Source organism: Pyricularia pennisetigena (assembly GCF_004337985.1).
Source record: "Pyricularia pennisetigena strain Br36 chromosome Unknown Pyricularia_pennisetigena_Br36_Scf_13, whole genome shotgun sequence".
NCBI classification, from domain to species: domain Eukaryota; kingdom Fungi; phylum Ascomycota; class Sordariomycetes; order Magnaporthales; family Pyriculariaceae; genus Pyricularia; species Pyricularia pennisetigena.
Genome location: NW_021940925.1, coordinates 24,024 through 42,377, shown reverse-complemented (window position 1 = coordinate 42,377; position 18,354 = coordinate 24,024). Strand labels below are relative to the sequence as shown.

At 36.6% G+C, this 18,354-nt stretch overlaps 3 protein-coding genes across 3 annotated transcripts; 2 read left to right on the top strand and 1 right to left on the bottom strand.

Moving 5' to 3' along the window:
• Positions 1-2,994: 2,994 nt before the first annotated feature.
• On the top strand, positions 2,995-4,238 carry PpBr36_11065 (uncharacterized protein; the record flags this gene model as incomplete). Its single annotated transcript, XM_029898169.1, has 2 exons — positions 2,995-3,366; positions 3,450-4,238. The coding sequence occupies 2 exons, from the start codon at positions 2,995-2,997 to the stop codon at positions 4,236-4,238; spliced, it is 1,161 nt and encodes a 386-aa protein (XP_029743486.1).
• An 84-nt stretch (positions 4,239-4,322) lies between these two features.
• PpBr36_11064 (uncharacterized protein) lies at positions 4,323-4,436 on the top strand (the record flags this gene model as incomplete). The annotated part of the gene is made up of 1 exon (XM_029898168.1): positions 4,323-4,436. The coding sequence occupies one exon, from the start codon at positions 4,323-4,325 to the stop codon at positions 4,434-4,436; it is 114 nt and encodes a 37-aa protein (XP_029743485.1).
• Positions 4,437-11,159: 6,723 nt separating this feature from the next.
• On the bottom strand, positions 11,160-11,681 carry PpBr36_11063 (uncharacterized protein; the record flags this gene model as incomplete). The annotated part of the gene is made up of 1 exon (XM_029898167.1): positions 11,160-11,681. One exon carries the CDS (start codon positions 11,679-11,681, stop codon positions 11,160-11,162), a length of 522 nt encoding a protein of 173 aa, XP_029743488.1.
• Positions 11,682-18,354: the final 6,673 nt, after the last annotated feature.

Below are 18,354 nucleotides of genomic sequence, written 5' to 3'. Positions count from 1 at the left end.
AAGGTTGGAGTACGTGAGACGTATGTGCCGGTAAATATATTATATATACGTTGTTGACGAAGCATTCAAGCATAAATCCCGGTGTGGTATGTGATTTGTGGCCGTCGATAACTAGTAACCTAGCATCTTTGGGGTCGTTAGGACGAGTATTTGGCAAAAATACAGTTTTGAGCCATTCCAAAGCGGTATCGTTATCGGTCCAGCCGTTGGGAGTAGCGGTAAACTTCCAATCTTTGAATTGATTGGTATTCGAAGGGAACCATTGTTGTTGTACCGATTTACCTTTGAATATAACGAGGGGAGGAAGGGCCCGGCCGGTAGCTGAAATGCACTCCAAAAAGGTCGTCCAAATGCGACTTCCAGGTTGTTTTTTAATCAAAGCTTTAGTGTTTTGGGATCCGATAATAAGGCCATTTGATCCTTGGCCTTCCAGTATACCTGCCTCATCCATATTCCAACGGTTTTCCGGTTTAATAGGCTTAACTTCGGGGTGGTTTAGCCTTCGCCACCAATTTCTGATTATTTCAGTAGTAGCTCCATTAACACGCTGAGAATCAATCCGCAAAGGTCTCTGTACCTTAAGGGAAGGATGCCGTGCCAAAAAACCGTTAATCCAACGTTTTCCGAGCGGTTGAGTAACTCCTGAAGTTAATAGCACCCGGCTTGCTAACTGACGGAGATCTTCATGAGTAGGTGGGAGCCCTAGTTCGGCTTGGGTACGCACCCAAGTCGAAAGGTGAGCTTCTTGGGTAGCCGATAATCGTTGCGAAGGTTCTTTGGCTTTCGATATCGGTTGGGCGCCGCGTATTCGGCCGTGGAGGGTGGCATATGGAATTCCGTGTTGAATCGCGGCTTTTCGGATTCCGACGCCGCTAGCGACTTGTATACAAGCCTGTTCGATGTCATATTCGCAATATTGCTTCATTTTTACCAGAAGAATAATTGAGTAAAATTTGGGATTCATTGACAAAGATTTGATGGGAGGACAGCTCTTTTATTATGGAGGTCGCGATGTTTCATGTGGTGTTTGAGGTGATCGGAGATGGGGGGTGATCGGAGATCAGGGGGTCCGACTTATAACCTCCAGCCCGGACCGCCTCCATTTTCCAGACAAATACCACAGTCGAGCGACAGACTCGGTACCACATCCAATACATGGTTTTTGGTCTGTTCCGATAAGGGTCTTAACGAGATGTAGTAGACTTTTGCAGACGAAATTTATCATTTGCACACGTGCGTTTCACGTAGAGAAGTTGCCACACCGGGCTTTTGGGATGGTTGGAAGCAAAATATCGGAACAAGAATTAACATTGGGGACCAGAAATAAGCAGCTTTTTGATAGGCATATACGTTTTTGGAGCTAATTTCGACATATGTAATTGTATTAACAAATTCTGTCGGGTTGCGTGGCGTTCAAGAAGCCCGGTCTTGGTTGGGAAAGCCTAACACTCCTTAGCCTTCTGGTGGTTTATTGATGATCGCTGTTGCTTGGGTTGCTGTCGTGCCCTCCGCAACTTCTCCATTACTAGAAGAAGCTGTATATTTTACCCTGACCTATCTTGACAACATGACTTGTGACTGCCTAGAGTATTCAGGGTTCTCAAGCGTTCCAAGGGGTCCCCGTTTGATCTGAGGAAGATAATAACATATGATTGACGTTCCAGTTCTGGCAACAGCCTCCGCACGAACCTGTAGATATCAGCCAATAATCACATTCACAGAATCGCGTTACGATGGATAAACAGGAGCCTAATATTGAGCTCGGAAAGTAATTTCAGTATTCAGGTGGAAGATCGGCGATTCTCAACAGCTATCTAGGTTTACCAATGTATAAAAAATCAACCTGAGGGAAAATGTCTAGTTATCTTTTTTTCCTGACTTTTTCACTCGTGTTCAACTTCTCATCTTTCTTTTTCTTACGATGCAGACAGGTGGGGTAGCCCAACTAGACATATATATTTTGTTTTAAATAGCTCATAGCAATCAGAAATTGCCAATCAATTCATCACACAGACTCGGAGTGCTTCTGGCATACCAGTAAGCGACAAAAGACTGGGAAACCCAACCCAAAAAATTAACGACCCGTCTTTACTTGTTTGGGAAAGTTTCACAGTCCGAAAAAAAGCAACACCACTTCACGACTTTTATTTGCAAAGTCCAATAAAGCTTTAAAGCCAAGGAAACCCTATTGGCTGAGGCCCAACAAAAAATCAGTTCGTTGGAAGCACAGTTGGAAGCAATACGACCGGCGAAAAAAAGAAGGGTTGTTCCGGATCCAAACGAGCTAAGGTTAACAAAAAGAACGTTTATAAATTACAGGAAAATAATGGGGGAATTTGCAAAGGTTTCAATGATGGGGAAGAAGCTAAAAAACCAGAAGAGCTGAACAATTATTATATTGTTGTGCGTTGATAGTTTAATGTTTATATCGGTTTATAAAAGCGGTAATTCGTCGTCATGTTTTTTGAGGGACCGGACTTTAGGGCCGGACATATGGAGTCCAACGGTAATTGCTTTTTTTTACTGATTGGGCACTGCCAAGACCACCTGGAAGGGTACTCGGAGGTATACCCCATTTTCGGGAGGTTTTTGTAATTGATTCGCCATTTTTAACGTCATCAATAGCGGAAATAAGCTGATTTTAGGTATATTCTTTCATTTTGGGATGTGAGGAAGGAAAATTAACAAAATAGTCATAGAGAAGGTATCGAATCGATACAGATATTTATAATAGAAGTACGGGAGCAAAAATAGAAGTGTTGTTATTTTTGGGGTGCCGGTAGGGGGGTACGCAACGTTATCTGTCCTTTTGATAGGGCGGTCAATAGATAAAAATTCAAACCGCCCAGCCTTTGTAACTTCTCACACGTCACCCTCTCTATCATGACTTCCCGCATTGGCATTTTCATAATCCATTTCAGACATAAATAACGATATTACATAACCAATCTTTCTGCTTGGTGTCTGCTATTAAAACCCCATAGCCGTCCTACAATGGGCCTTGATGCTGGTTTCGACATGGTTCCGCCACTGGAAAATAATTCCATGGACAATCAAAGGTGGCTGCGCTTCATCACTGCCGTCAAGGAAGCCTACAAACATGACGAGCAGGTGCGTGTTGAAGTCAATGTTGTCCACTTCCACGCGGGCGAACATCCGCTGCTTCCATTCCAGGGTCACAAGTTCCGTCGCTTTAGCTCCAGGATAAGTGGCCCCTGCAGCGATGTCTATGACTACCTGGAAACAGTTAGTTACCTTGCTCGTCAGTATTTCGGCGCGCAGGTTGTGTTGTGGGATGAGTCTTCTGGCGAGGATGGCTTCTATGACTGGGGAGAGGTCCATAATTCGATCAAGTCATATGACGAGGTAAATATGAACAAGCCAAATGCAAAGCAGATTCTGTAAGCAGCAACTGATGACGCTCCCACGAGGGAACGATTGATTTCCAGAGGCTCGAAAAGCCAGTGCAGATTGCGCCGCTTAGGGACGCCCTCAAGCAGCTACCCGACGTCCTCCAGCTACAACAAAGAATAGAGCAGATTGTGGATTTGCAAACAGCGTTTGTTCCTGCTCGGGCCAGACCAGCCATCCAGAAGAAGCTCGCCAGCAGAGCATGGAGGGATGACTGGTATCAAGAGGACGACGACGTGCCCGCGACAAAGGCTCAGCTGGAGGCGGAGCTGGAGGAGCTCTTGGAAATCCAAAAGACCGCAGACGCCTGCTTCAATGACGAGGCATCAGAGTGTTCTTGGAACAGCCAAGTGCATTATCCACTCCTCAGGCAAGCGACAAAATGGTGCTCTGGGGTTACAAATCTCCCAGTTACAACGGCGCGCATCGCGAAGGAATGGGCGCCTGTTCAAGTTAACGGTATATCTGCAACGTCTTCAGCTGAAACCTCGGTAACGAAAACTAAAGGGCAACCGAGCTCGGCCAAGATGATTGATTTTGCCCTAGTGCTGGACGAATCCGTAAATACGGACCTAGGAGCGGCGGTCAGAACAGCTCTCCGGCAAAGCACATCCGTGTCCGTGAATCATTCTGACTACGGGCCTCTGAGGTACCGTCCACTGGGGGCGCCAATTGAAACTAATGTCTTGGCGGCCGCCAATATAGGTCGTACGCCAATGTCGGTATGGGCTGCTGGCTGGTTTGCTCGCATGGAGGCTTGGGCATTTGAGACGGGTGTCCAAGCCCCATCGACATTGCCAGTTATTTTAGTCACAGAACTTGACTGAAAACTTTCGTATATTTGTGATCGTGGCAGTCGGCTCGAATTTATACACCATATCAACATTGGTGGCACCAACACCTTGTTGGCAATGTACAAGTTGTTGGCGGTTTTCCGAGCTTTGCAAACATGGATGGACAAGGACTTGCGAAAGTTCTTTGAACAGGTGTTTGGTCTTGCAAATACATGTGTAGGTAGCTACTAACTCTAAAGGACGATTGAAATAGTACCAGTGAACCCGATCGCGGCAACAACTATGATGTGATCTTGGGGCACCGCACGAGTGATGTTGTCCGTGCTATCACCCAAACCCATCACCAATAACGTCACCCGTTACCCGGATTTGTCCTTTCTTTTCCGTTTCCTTTGCATTTCTCCTAAAGACTTATAATTTCTTTAGTGTTTACCAATTTCTTAAATTTCAATTAGATTTTGCTGTCGATTGAAAGTGTCAATCACCCGGAGTACGTTACCAGGGCAAGACTCTCACAGCTGGAACCACTGCCGTTGTATTCTTCTTCCCTCAAGTATAACGAGGGGAGGTAGGGCAGCCCCCGTAGCCGATTCATATTCGATTATACTCGTCCAGCCCCCTCCCCCCGTTCCGGCCTTTTTTTCGCTGTAACGTCGGGTACCCCCTGTTGGTCACCCAAAAATAACAACGCCTCTATTTTTATCCTTCGTTTTTATATCAGTATCTCGACAAAGTTTGCACTTTTGAATTTGGCCTTTGCAATTTCTCTTACTTTAGCTTATCATAAAGCAACATACAGAAAACCAACTTATCTGCGCCATTAAGACGTTAGTACAGGCGAATCAGTTTCAAAAGCCTCCCGGAAATGGGGTATTCCTAGATTTAGACTTCGCCATCGTTTAAATAATACTCAACTTTATAAAGAAGCACAAAAGCCTTTTCAAAAGCTTCCACCTAAGCAAGAAAAACACCTAACTGATTGGGGACTTGTTCAAACCAATTTAGGCCTTCCACCAACGCATTAAAAACTACGCGGTTTTGAACAACATATTATTCAAGCTTCCGGAACGACGAAAGGCCTTTGAAAACATTAGGTTGGCGGTTTTATAACGCGGAATCCAATTTTCAAAGACCCATCGGCCCCGGAAAATAGAATATGCTGACGTTGATGGGGTTATTACGGAAGTAATCAAATCTTGGTGGCTTTATATTACCAATCCCATTATCAACGTTAAAAACCGGAAAATCCGTTAATTGAGGACGAAATTAGTATAATGCAAAGTAAAGGTTTTAATGGCCTGGTATTAGGGTTTAACGGGATCCGGCCTTTACGACCAAAAAAGCCCGAAACACGGGGTTGGACGAGTATAATCGAATATATATCGGCTTTGGGCGTTACCCTACCTCCCCTCTGTATATTTAAGAGAAAAGCTGTATAAAACAATGGTTTCCAGCGTATTAGGACCTGTTCGATAATTGGCAATCTTGTGCATCCGAAAACGGGTGGATAAATAACGAAACGGCTGTCGCATAGTTTAAAATTTTATTCCATATACCCAGCCCAACACTTTTGAAAAAGAGTATTAGTTCTCCAAGGCCACGGGTTATACGTTACGGACGGGTTTATAGTTCTTTGCCCGCAAAACAATGTTCAGTTTTTATATTTACCTCCTTATTCGTTACACGTTTTTCAATCATTGGATACATCGGAATTTAGGCTATCAAAAAAAGGCCTATCGACGTTAACTTGCAATTTTGAGCCAATTTTGCTGTTTAGCGGTTATTGGGAAGCGAAACTTCGTATTTTGCTATTGAAAAGCCAGATTAAAAGCATTTATGGCAAAACCCATCAAGTCTAGTTGGCGTACGACTGGGTTATGGCCGGCAAATTTGGCTCACGTTGGGTACCGCTTAACCGCACCCCAAAAAAACAACACTTTTATCTTTACTCTCGAACTTCTGTTATAAATATCTCCATAGATTTTCTGTTTTTTGCATTGTTTTCTTTCAATTTCTTTTCTTTATTTTCAAAATGAGAAAATGTACCGAAAATCAGCTTATTTCCGCTATTAACGACGTTAAAAATGGCGAATCAATTACAAAATCTTCCCGAAAATGGGGAATACCTATGACCACCCTTCGAAATCTTTTTAACGGCACCTAATTTAAAAAACAAATAAAACAATTATTCCAAAAACTCTTACCAAAATAGGAAAAGCATTTAATTAATTGGATATTTGCTTAAACCGTTTGAAATTTTCCAATAACGTATTAAAAATCAACCATTTTTGCGGAACGAATTTTTCGAACCGCCGGAAAAATACAAAATCTTGGAAAACGTTGGATAACCCGGTTTTTGGTTCGTTATCCAATTTTCAAAACCCAAAAACCCCGTCGAATAAAAATCGCCCGGTTCATAGGGTTATTACGAAAACAATTAAATCTTGTTGGTTTTATATTATTAACCCTGTTATTCATTATATTAAACCCGAAAATCGGTGGAATAAACACGAAAACGTAATAATGGAAGGTAAAGGATTTAATAATTTAATATTAGGTTTTAACGGGATCCGGCCGTTATATCGAAAAACACCCGGAACGCGGGGTTGAATAAATATACTGAAATATATATCGGTTACGGGGGCTGTTATACCTTTTTTCGTTATATTTAAAAAGGACGTATTATAATAATGGTTTCCGACGGATTTAAGCCCTTTTAATAATTGGTAATTTTATATAACCGAAAACAGGTGGACAAATAACGAAACGGTTATAAAATGTTAAAAAAGGTGTTTGTCACGGCCCAGGGTAAGCATAGCACGGAAGCTAGTCTATTGGCATCTATCGACGAAAATTCTACTCTAAGGAGAAAAAAGGAAACAAAATTCTGAATTTAACGCGACGTAAATAAAGGTATCACCCTAATGGGTCGTTGGCCAGGGGTTAAAATTAGGGTTTGGTTATTTTATGGTCCAAATATTATATTACCCCTTTCCAAACCTCGTATATCGACGCAGGAAATTATACGAAATTTTTATTAAATTAACCATATCGTCGCTTTTTCCTTTTACCGTTTAATTTACCATATTTTACTATATTATTCTCCTGATTCGGTTCGTCCAATTTATTTTCGGTAGCGGTTTTTATCCAAATTACCAATCGTTTCGGCGGTCCTGCGGCATTTTTATATTTTTTGTGGAAATTGTTAAAAGTTGTCGTTAAATTTTTGAAATTTTCGGCTGGGTACCACGTGTCGTTTGGATTATATTTTTACCACGCGATCTGGTATTGCAACGTTTTATTCCGGCTAAATAATCGGGACGTTAAAATTTTATCGATTATAAATTTTGGTTTTCCGTTAATTTTTTTTGGCGGAAGCGGTTTTTTTTTTATTATGGTAATAGGTCCATTGCGGTTTTGCGGAAACGGTTTGCGTGGAACAAATTTTTTCTTTTAAACGATTTAAATACGTTTAAAATATAGCTATATCCTCGTTTTTTTTCAAAATTTGCTATAATCCGGTCCATTGTAAATTTAATTTGGTCGTCGGTGCGGTCGTCGGAAACCCTTTTTTTTGACGAAAATATAATCGTTAATTCCAAAATTTACTGGTCGCCGCTTTTTGTTAGTTTGTTTTTTTTGCTTCGTTTGCGTTTTTAGCGCGTTTTGGCGAACCAATTTTTTAATTTTTTTAATTTGGCGGACGATTTGCAGGGTTTTTCGTTTTTGGTTTAAATTAATGGTCGTGGTTGGTAGGTCGGTGGATAGCGGGTTTTGGGGTTCGGTCCCGAATATTATTTTTAACGGGTATATACCAAAATTGGAATACCACGCGGCGTTATAGGCAAAATCCAAAGTAGGCAAATGTACGTTCCAATTGGTTTAGTATTTGTTAATATAAAACCGTAGCTTTTGGTCCAATTTTTGGTTAATAATTTCTATAATATTTTGTGTTTAAGGGTGTAAGGCGTTACCGTGTCGGTGTTTAATACCCGTAAATTTATTTATCGTCGCCGTAAATTCGGAAATAAACGGCCCGGCGTTATCGTTAATCCAAACGAAAAATAGTTTTAAAAAACGGTATAGGTATCGGTAATATCGGGAGGTTAGGATTTCTGTTATGTCGGTTTTTTGTCCTGGGATAATAATTATTAGGCGATTAAATTTGCAAACGAATACCTATATATAATCGTATCCAAATTTGTTTTTGGGTATATCTTTTCCGTTAATTGTTATATATTTTTAAACGTAATTCGGTATCGGTAACGGATACAATAAGCCCGGGGTTTTATCGTATTTACCTTTATTTCGCTCGTAATCGTAACAATTTTTAATATATTTCCGAATAATTTAATTTATACTTTTCCAAAAATACTGTTTTTTAATCGTTTATATCGTTTTATTTTATCCTGCGTAGGCGAATATTTTGGGTTCGTAAATTTTACGGATTAAAACGGTTTTTAAAAAAACTTATCCATTTAAAATCGTTTCCGGGATTACTAGTTTTCCTTAATATTAGCCTAGTTTTTATTTTTCGTTTTTTTGTCGTATTAGGTTTACCAAATTTGCGCCGTTTATTACGTGGCCGTTTGGGTCGGTAATATTAACGGCGGCCACCGTAAATGTAATTTTTTTAAATGGGATTAAAATTATTATTCGTTTTTTTTTCCCGAATTTTAATTGTTGGAAGGTTTGCCGTTTTGCGGGACAAGGTATCGGCGGTTATATTATTTTTACCGCGGCGGTATTGAAACGTAATATTAAAATTGGTTAAGAAATTTGCCCAACGTATTTATCGAATCGAAAAAAGTTATTTTGTGGAATAATAAATTAAAATTTGGTGGTTTATAACCACGAAAAAATTTATTTTTAATAATTTTGGTTTATAATATTCCAACGTTTAAATTATTACCAGCAGTTTTCGGTTTTGGATCGGGTATGCGCGTTTTGCTAGGGTTATCGTTTTTAAAAAATATTTTACAGGTTTCCATTTTCCACCCGGTTATTATTACCAAATTGTTCCGCCGGTCGCGTTACGTAAAACGTCGGTTTTTATTTTGGTCGGTCGGCCTGGGGTAAAAAATGTTATAACCGGTGTATCGCAGGTTAAACGTTTTATTTTTTCAAATATTCGCTTTTATTTTAATCCCATAGCAAATTTGGCGTTTTTTTTTAACAATCGGTTCAACGGTTTAGCGACGCTGCTGGTATGGTGGTAAAATATTCGGATATAATTGCACAATCCCAAAAAGGAACGTATAATTGTTTTGGACGTAAGGTTTTCGAATTTCCAATCGCTAATAGCCTATAATTTATCCGGATCGATACGGATACCCAAACCTGCGTTTATAACGATATTAAAATAATCGACCGTAATAACGCTAAATCGAAATTTTTTAATATTTCCCTGGAGGTCGACCCGGTTTAATTGGTAAATAACTTTTTTTATTTAATCCCAATATTCTTTTTCGTTTCCGTCGGAATAAATTAAAATATCGTCGGCGTATACGCTGGTAAATAAATCCAAAAATTTATTTAATTAAACGTTAATAAATAATTACCACCAAATTGGGCCGACCTTTAATTTAAAAGGAAATATTTTCCATTAAAAAATACCCTATCGGGTGCGAAAAGCAGTGAAATATTTTAAACCAACAGTTATATATAACCGGTTAAACGTTCGAATAATGTAGATTTTCGTAAACTTTTTTGTATTGCAACAATTAAAAATAGTTCCGTTAATATCCGGGGCTAGTACGAATCGATTTTTCAAAAATTGGTTTATCTATCGGTAATCGGTGTAAAAACGGCGTTTTTTAGAATGTGGTTTAAATACGAATAGGATAAACGTTGGGTCGGTTTGCATATAAGGTTCGATAAATTTAATACGCAATAATTCGTCGATTATTTCTTTTTCGAACGGTAGGAATTAAACCGGTATTTTATACGTCGTAGGCGATCCTGTTTTCGGTTTATTTAATTTTAAAATTATATTGTACCCTGGGCGATATGGAGGTAGGTTAGTAAAAGCTGTTTTCGAAAAAAATCCTTCCAGGTAAGCGAATCGGGATAATAATTTATTTCGGACCAATTCGATATAATCGGGGTTTTTATTTTCCGGGAACGGGATTGGTTTTCTTTTATTGGTTTTCCATTGGTACGAACGGCCGACGGTAAATAAATTAATAGCGGGTTTTTCGGGTCCAATTTTTAACGTAATGGGCTGCGTGGGTATTGGGCACGATTTCCATCGTTTTTGTCGGGGGTCGGTATCCAGTTTGTGTTAAAAAGTAGTTATATTTACAACGTTTTAATCCTTATTTAAAACGACCGGGGTCGTTGGTTTGGGTTTTAAAAAGGTTGTTTGGCGCTACGGTCGTCGAAATATTTGCATTTTTTTGGTTTTCCGTTCGAATATTCGGTCGCGCCGCTTTGTATCGGTTTATGCAACCGGATCGGGTTTGTTTAACATATTCGGAAATTTAATGGTTGGCGAAAATTTTGCCAGCGACGGTGTTTTTTTAGGTTATGCGAACGTTTGCGTTTTCGGGTGGATTTAAATATTTTGTTTAATTAGTTAATCCTGCCTAATAAATATATTATGCCCATTTTCCGTTACGTAAAATATTTGGTTGCTGAACCGGCGTTTATCGATTTCCAAAGTCGCTTTTAGTTTGTACGTAATGCGTTTTGCGTCCTGTTTGCGGTAGTCCGACAAAAGTAGCGGGGTTTTTAACCTTTAAAACCGGGCTCCCAGCCGTTTTGCGGTTTATTTAGCGATTGCTAGGTTAATTAAAAAAGAAATATTTGCTCCGGTATTATAAGAAATTTTAATTAATAATACTACGTTATTAACCTGTATTTAAATTCGGATAATAAAAAATTTAAATCGTGGGTTATTACCAATTTAAATTATCGTAAACATTTGGATTACCGAGGAAATTTTTGGCGGTTTTACTTTTTTCCCGATAGTTTTTGCTCGTTATTAATATTGTGGTTATTTTTAAAATCCAAAATTTTGATTATTTTCGTTTTATTGGGGCATTCAAATAATTTATGTCCTTTTTTCCCGTACGCGAAACAAATGTTGGTTTCCCAATAAACAATTTTTTTAGATTTTGTTAAACCACGTCCTGTAATTTTTGTTATTTTAGGTATTATATCGTTTTTTTTCCCTTTATTCGGGTTATTGGATTCGTAATAACGTCCTCGATTGCTTTTCCTGTTTTTGTCTGGGTTATAGGGGTATTTTTTTTTTATTTTTACCGCGATTCTTTTATTTTCGCTCCTTTCGTTCCCGATACGTTCGCTAAATACTGTAAATTGTATCGGCCACCAAATTTGCGAATTTTTCATAAAATATTTTGGGGTTTTTGCTGTTTTGTAATAACCGGTAATTAAAATTTGCCGGGATATGTTGCTATAACGTAGTTTTGCGTTTTTTTGCTGGTATTTCAATTTTATCGGCGAAAACATTTATTTCGGCAATAAAATTGTAAACGTTATTACCTGGTCCGCATTTAAAATATATTTTTAATAGTTTTTCCTATATTTCGGACGTTTGATTGCTATTATAGTATACCGTGGCCAAAACCTGGATTATTTTTGCCACGTATAAATACGGTTGGGTTTTTAAATTGTATTTGGTTTCCAATATCGTTGCTGGTCGGTCGTTTAACAGGTTAAACAATTTTGTTATACGGTTTCGTTTAATTTGGAAGGTTGTGTTATTTTTTTCGAAATAATTTGCTAATTTCGTAATCCAGCGGTTAAAAGTGGTTAAATTGCCGGAAAGTATACCTGGATTTAATCTTTTACTTTTGGTTTTTTTACTATAATGCGGGTTAGCTGTTTTTTAATTATAGCCGTACGGTTTAAATACTTTCCTGCTGGTTAGGCCGGTCGGTTCGAACCTGGTGCCTCCAAAAACGCTATTTTCGGGTGTGGTTTATCGGGCTTCCGGTTAGTTGTTTTGTTTTTCGGTTTGCAGGCGTGTAATAATTGTTTGTAGTTTAGCGATTTCGCTGGTTAAATTATTTCCGTTTACCATTATATTTGGGTTTATTTCCGGCGTTATATGCTTTATTTTTGCAGATTCGAATTCGTTTAAATTTTTTTTAAGCGTTTTTATATTAGGCCACGCGGTGTTCGAAAAAAAATTAATTTCGATTTCGTTTTCGAGGGTGGAATCGGTATTTGGCGTAAAATCGGTTTTATTTTTTGGTCGGGTCGGGTCGTCGGTGGAGCGATTTGTTTGCTCCGTTTTATTCGAAATTAACCTTTGTAATTTCCTGCTCGCAGGTGGATAATTTTTTAGCCTGGGTATAAATTGGGGTCGGTTTGGGTTTAAAGTTGACGTTTTTGTTAGTTTCCGGTCGGGTTTAGTTTATCGAATACGGATTTATTTTCGTCGTTCGCCAGCGGCGTGAAAATAAGTTATTGTGCTTTATTTATTAATCGCTAAACCTGTGTTTTTTTTGAAAATAAAATTGTGTTACGGCCCGGGGTAAATATAGCACGGAAGTTAGTTTATTGGTATTTATCGACGAAAATTCTATTTTGAGGAAAAGAAAGGAAACAAAATTTTGAGCTTAACGCGACGTAGATAAAGGTATTACCCTGGTGGGTCGTTGGCCAGGGGTCAGGGTTAGGGTCTGGTTATCTCATGGTCCAAATGTCACAGTGTTTATTCCGTATATTTAACCCAATAACCCTAAAAAACGGTGTTACGACTAGATAGTTGGGCCGGTACTAATGAGGCCAGGCGGGGTTACACCCCTCCTAACGACACTTAACCAGAGAAGACACCGACCGACAGGAAACAGGCTTACATAAAGAAGGGATTACGTAACCCTACGTAACCGCCAAAAAAACGATATAATTAATATATTACATATTAATTATAGTAAAACAAGTGATATGCTGGCTAGGGAACATATTACACGTATAACGCTCAAAAGAACGGATTATATACAAACATATTTATTACCATATGGACAAATTCGATTTTAGAATTGCTAAACAGCAATTAAATTCATATTTTAATTAAACTCAATATTTGTTTAAAACGAATATAATTTCACCCCAGTTATTAAAAACCCCAATTACCCAGTCAAAACGCTTAATTGCTTTAACCCACTATATTTTACTTTATAAACAAATTACACGATATTTTAACCGTAATATTTTAATTCCTCCTATTTAGTATTTTACCTTCAAATATACCGAATAATATCGCTGAAATAATATTTTCCAACAAAACCACCCTTTAAACCCCTTTTACCATTAACGTTCCGGCCAACGTTAACGTTTTACGCCAAATAATCGCGACGCTCCAAACGGAAAATCGACAGTTTTAAAAACGAATAACCGAGCAAATTAATCGAATTAATAGGTATTATATTAAATATTTGATACTACTATTTTACGATAATACCCTAGGTACTTTGAAGGGATTTTTTACAGGAATCCGGGCCTGTTTTTACTTGAATGAAAATAATTTCGATAATACCGCAAATAAAATTACTTACGCAATTTCGCTATTAAAAAGCGATACGCTCGCCTAATTCGAACTAACCCGAGAAAGTTATTTAGACCATAATAAGGAAAAAAACCCCTAAAATTAAAACTAACCGCATTTTCGAGGATTATAAAAATTTCGAAAAATATTTTGAAAAAGCATTCGGTAACCCAAACGAAAAACGTACGGTTAAACGTAGACTGGTGCGCCTTACTTAACCAAATTAATGTCTTAATATACTAGTAAATTTCGATAAATTACCGCCAAATTACTATAGGGTCCCGAAACCTTGATAGTACGTTTTTATGCAGGATTTAAAAAAATTAAACAGGAATTTGTTAAAAAAAACGACACGATATTTTAACCGAATACGTAGAATTAGCAGTTAAAATCGACAACTGATTTTATAAGCGAAAATTGGAACGACGCGAAAAACGTAACGTATAAAACCCAATTTTGCGATAAACCAATATAAAGCGTAAATATCAATACCCCAAACCGTTTCGTTAATGTAATATTTCCTACGGAATATATAACGGATTTATGGATTTCAACCCGATATAGCATAAAAAACTTCGTAAGGACCCTAAAAGCGGTAAATGCTTCAAATGTGATAAACCGGGATATATCGCCAAATTTTATCCAATGAAGACTCCAAATTTATATCCCGATTTTATAGCGAAATATTAAAAAAACACCCCCAACTGCAAATAACCAAGAAGATTAAGCGCTATTACCCATTAATAAATATTACCGGACTAATATAACCTAGTAAATTAAGCTATATATTACGACGACAATTATATAATTTTTAATAACGCAAAAATGGACGCAAAATAATACCCGCAAAAATTTAAAAAGCACCCGGACCCCAGTATTCGGGAGCCGCGTACTTATTGAAGTTAAAGCACCGATATAATTACGTAAATAAAACGCCAGATTACCCCGATTTACGGAATTAAATATTTTAAAAAAATCGAAACCAAAACTATTGGGATAAACCTACCGCATCCGAATAATCCAACAAACCCCATTAAACGAATCCAGCAACGTTTTAAAAAACGAATTTAACGAACAGAGAATGATATCTTTAAATTTATATAATGCAGTAAAGGAATACAACCCTCATATATACGAAAAAGAATTTATCGATTTATACCGAGACGACCAATTAGTCCAATTCCCCGGTATATTATTTCGAATATAAATACAGAACCCTATAAATGCAATTAATCCAATTTTCGGAAACCACTTTATTTTGGACACCAAATATCCCAAACATACAAAACTCTTTTGGGAAAAATATTTTCGAAACAATTGCGGATTGCATTTTAGCAGGAAAATAATCCACGATTTTTTTATAACGGCGTAAAATAATAGGTATCCACGAAATATATACCATTATTAAATTACCTAACTAGGAAATCAAAATAAGATTTACTACCGAACCAGCGGTAAATTTTACCTTTTGTAACAATTACCTTATAATATATTAAAATTAAAAACAATTCCCATGGTACGAATTTACCCGAAACATTTGCAAAATATATATATTAACCAAAATAGAAACATAGTACGAAATAAAATTACGACAGTTAAAACCCGCACCAATGACCAGAATCGTGTGGAACCCCAACTTTAAAAATAACGAAATACCTACGAACGCACGAAAAAGCCCATATTGACAGGACACCGATTTAATAAAACCAAAATTAAAAACAGTTATACGCCCCGAAATGAAAAAAATAAAAACCCACGACGCGAGTCCAGCAAACCAAAAAATTAGAACGGTTAAACGGTACAAAATACCAAACGGGAATAATAAAAACGGAATAGAAAACCCTAAACGTTACGCAAATTACGAAAATAATATACGAATATATATTCCTAAATATAAAATTTAATGGGAAATTTGTACGAGCGCTTTTTAACAACGGAGCACAAAGCAACCATATTTCCACAAAAATCGTAAAAACACGACGGATATTTTGGTAATAAAAAAAGATTATACCGATTGAAAACCGTAAAAAGAAAGGCAATTTTACACGGGAACGGTACCATCGAAATAAAGCCGTACACCTTTGGAAGGAAAACTATGGACGAAAAAAACAAATTATTTCAAATATTACGGAAATAAGAAGTAAAAATATAATTTTAGGAATTCCCTGGTTGAAAAGGAATAACCCCCAAATAAATGGGATTATAGGCCAAATCCAATGGGAAAAACATTTAATTATTAAACGACCTCCAATATAATAAAATTTATATAGGAAATATAAAATACGGAAAAACCAAATAAAGCCAATAGCGTATCTATAAGGACGACCAGCCCCGGAGCTGATATCGGAAAAAAGCGGTTATTTACAGGCGAAAGCCGATCAAGTTATATAACACTCACCACGAAAAAAAAACCAAAAACGGCAAAACCCCACAAAAATACCAAATTTATATACGACTATTTAACCAAAAACTGGAAACAGAATTACCCAAAAATAACTCATTCGACCACGAAATAACACTAAAAAAAGAAACCCAATTATAATTCCATAAAATATACGGTTTAAATCTAATATAAATGGAAGTTTTAAACGAGTATTACGCAAAAAACATTAAAGAAAGCTATATTAAACCATCAATATTACCAGTAAAATACCCAATCCTTTTCGTACCAAAAAAGGGAAAATTACGATTATGCGTGGATTATAAACAATTAAACGACATTATGATAAAAAATTGCTACCCGCTCCCACTAATAGGAGAATTTACAAATATGTTTTACTAAATATAATGGTTTACAATAATAAATTTTAAAAAAACATTTAATTCAATCCGTATAAAGGAAGGGGAGGAGTGGAAAACAACATTTCGCATTTAACGACAATATTTCAAATATTTGGTAATATTTTTCGGTTTTACCAACGCCCCCGCAGCTTTCAAAACTAAGATTAACCACGTTTTTAGGGAATATTTAAATATTTTTGTCGTTTTTCACCTGAATGATATCCCTAATACTTCCAAAACGTTGGGAAAACATAAAAAACACGTTTACACAATTTTACAAAAGCTATAAAACGCTAAACCTTTAATTAAACCCGAAATATACCTTTTTTATAACAAACAAATTAATTTCCTAAAATATATTATCGCCCGTTGAAAAATTAGAATGGAAAAATTAAAAGTTCAAATAATAAATAAATAAGCTTTACCATAAAACGTAAAGGACGTTCGAATATTTTTCGGATTTGTAAATTTTTTCAAAAGATTTATTACAAATTACGGCGCGATCGCCATCCCATAAACCAATATAACCAAAAAACTTAAAATTCCAATGGACGGAACAAGTATAACAAGTTTTCGAATAATTACGAAACGCAATAACACGAAGACCAATTTTTAGAATACCAAATCCGACGAAATTTTCAAAATTGAAACCAACTCATCCGATTATGCAATTGGAAAACAATTTAGCCAACGAAACGAGAAAAAACGCCTACACCTTTGCGCATTTTTTTATAGAAATTACATAAATTAAAGTTTAATCATTAAATACCCGATAAAAGATTTAGAGCCATTATCCGAATATTTGAAAAATGAAATTACAATTATCCAGAATTAAATGCGAAATATTAATTTATACGGACTATAAACATTCAACCTATTTTACAAGCAATGAAATCTTAAATAAACGACAAATTAAATAGGTAAAATTCCCATTAAAATTCCATTTTAGGATTATTTATCGAAAAAAGTAGAAAACGGTAGGGCCGACGCCGTTAACCGAAAACTAAATTATAAAAATATAATACCTGAAAAAATATGGAAAATATTTATAACAGATAACAACGGAAACCTTTTACCAGTTTACCGAAATTGCATAGCGACCAATACGGTAACTATACCAAAGAAAATACGGAAAGTCCACGAAAATAAAACCCACGGACACCAAAGATTTTCCAAAGTATGGAAACGGTTAAAATAGCACCATAATTTTGAAAAGGCATGATAAAAAATACGAAAACCCATTAAAAGTTGGGAGCTTTGCGCAAACAATAAATCCGCAAAATATGAACTTTATAAACTTTTATAGCTTTTATCAGCCTTTAACAAGGCCTGGCAAATTGTTACAATGGATTTTATTGTTAAATTACCATTTTCCGAAAAACGATTTGTTAAAACCAAATACGATAATATATTAATTAAAAGGGACAAATTTACCAAATACGCCTATTCCCTTCTTTATAAAAAAAGTATTAACGCCGAGCAAATTGCTTTTACACTTTTACGAATAATTGTTAATAATTACGGATTTCCAAAAAACATTATTACGGATAAAGATAAATTTTTTACATCAAAGTTATGGGAATTTCTAATAAAATAGCTAAAAGGTAACCATAAATTATTTACAGTATTCCACCTACAAACGGATAAATAAACAGAATAAAGGAACCAGATATTAAAATAATACCTAAAATGCTATATAAACCATAAACAAAATAATTGGGTACGATTATTACCCACAACGGAATTCGCGTGTAATAATATAGAAAATAAAAATACCAAAATAACCCCGTTTTATACCAATTACGGATTTAACCCTACCATATAGAGAAAACCAAAAATTACGATTAC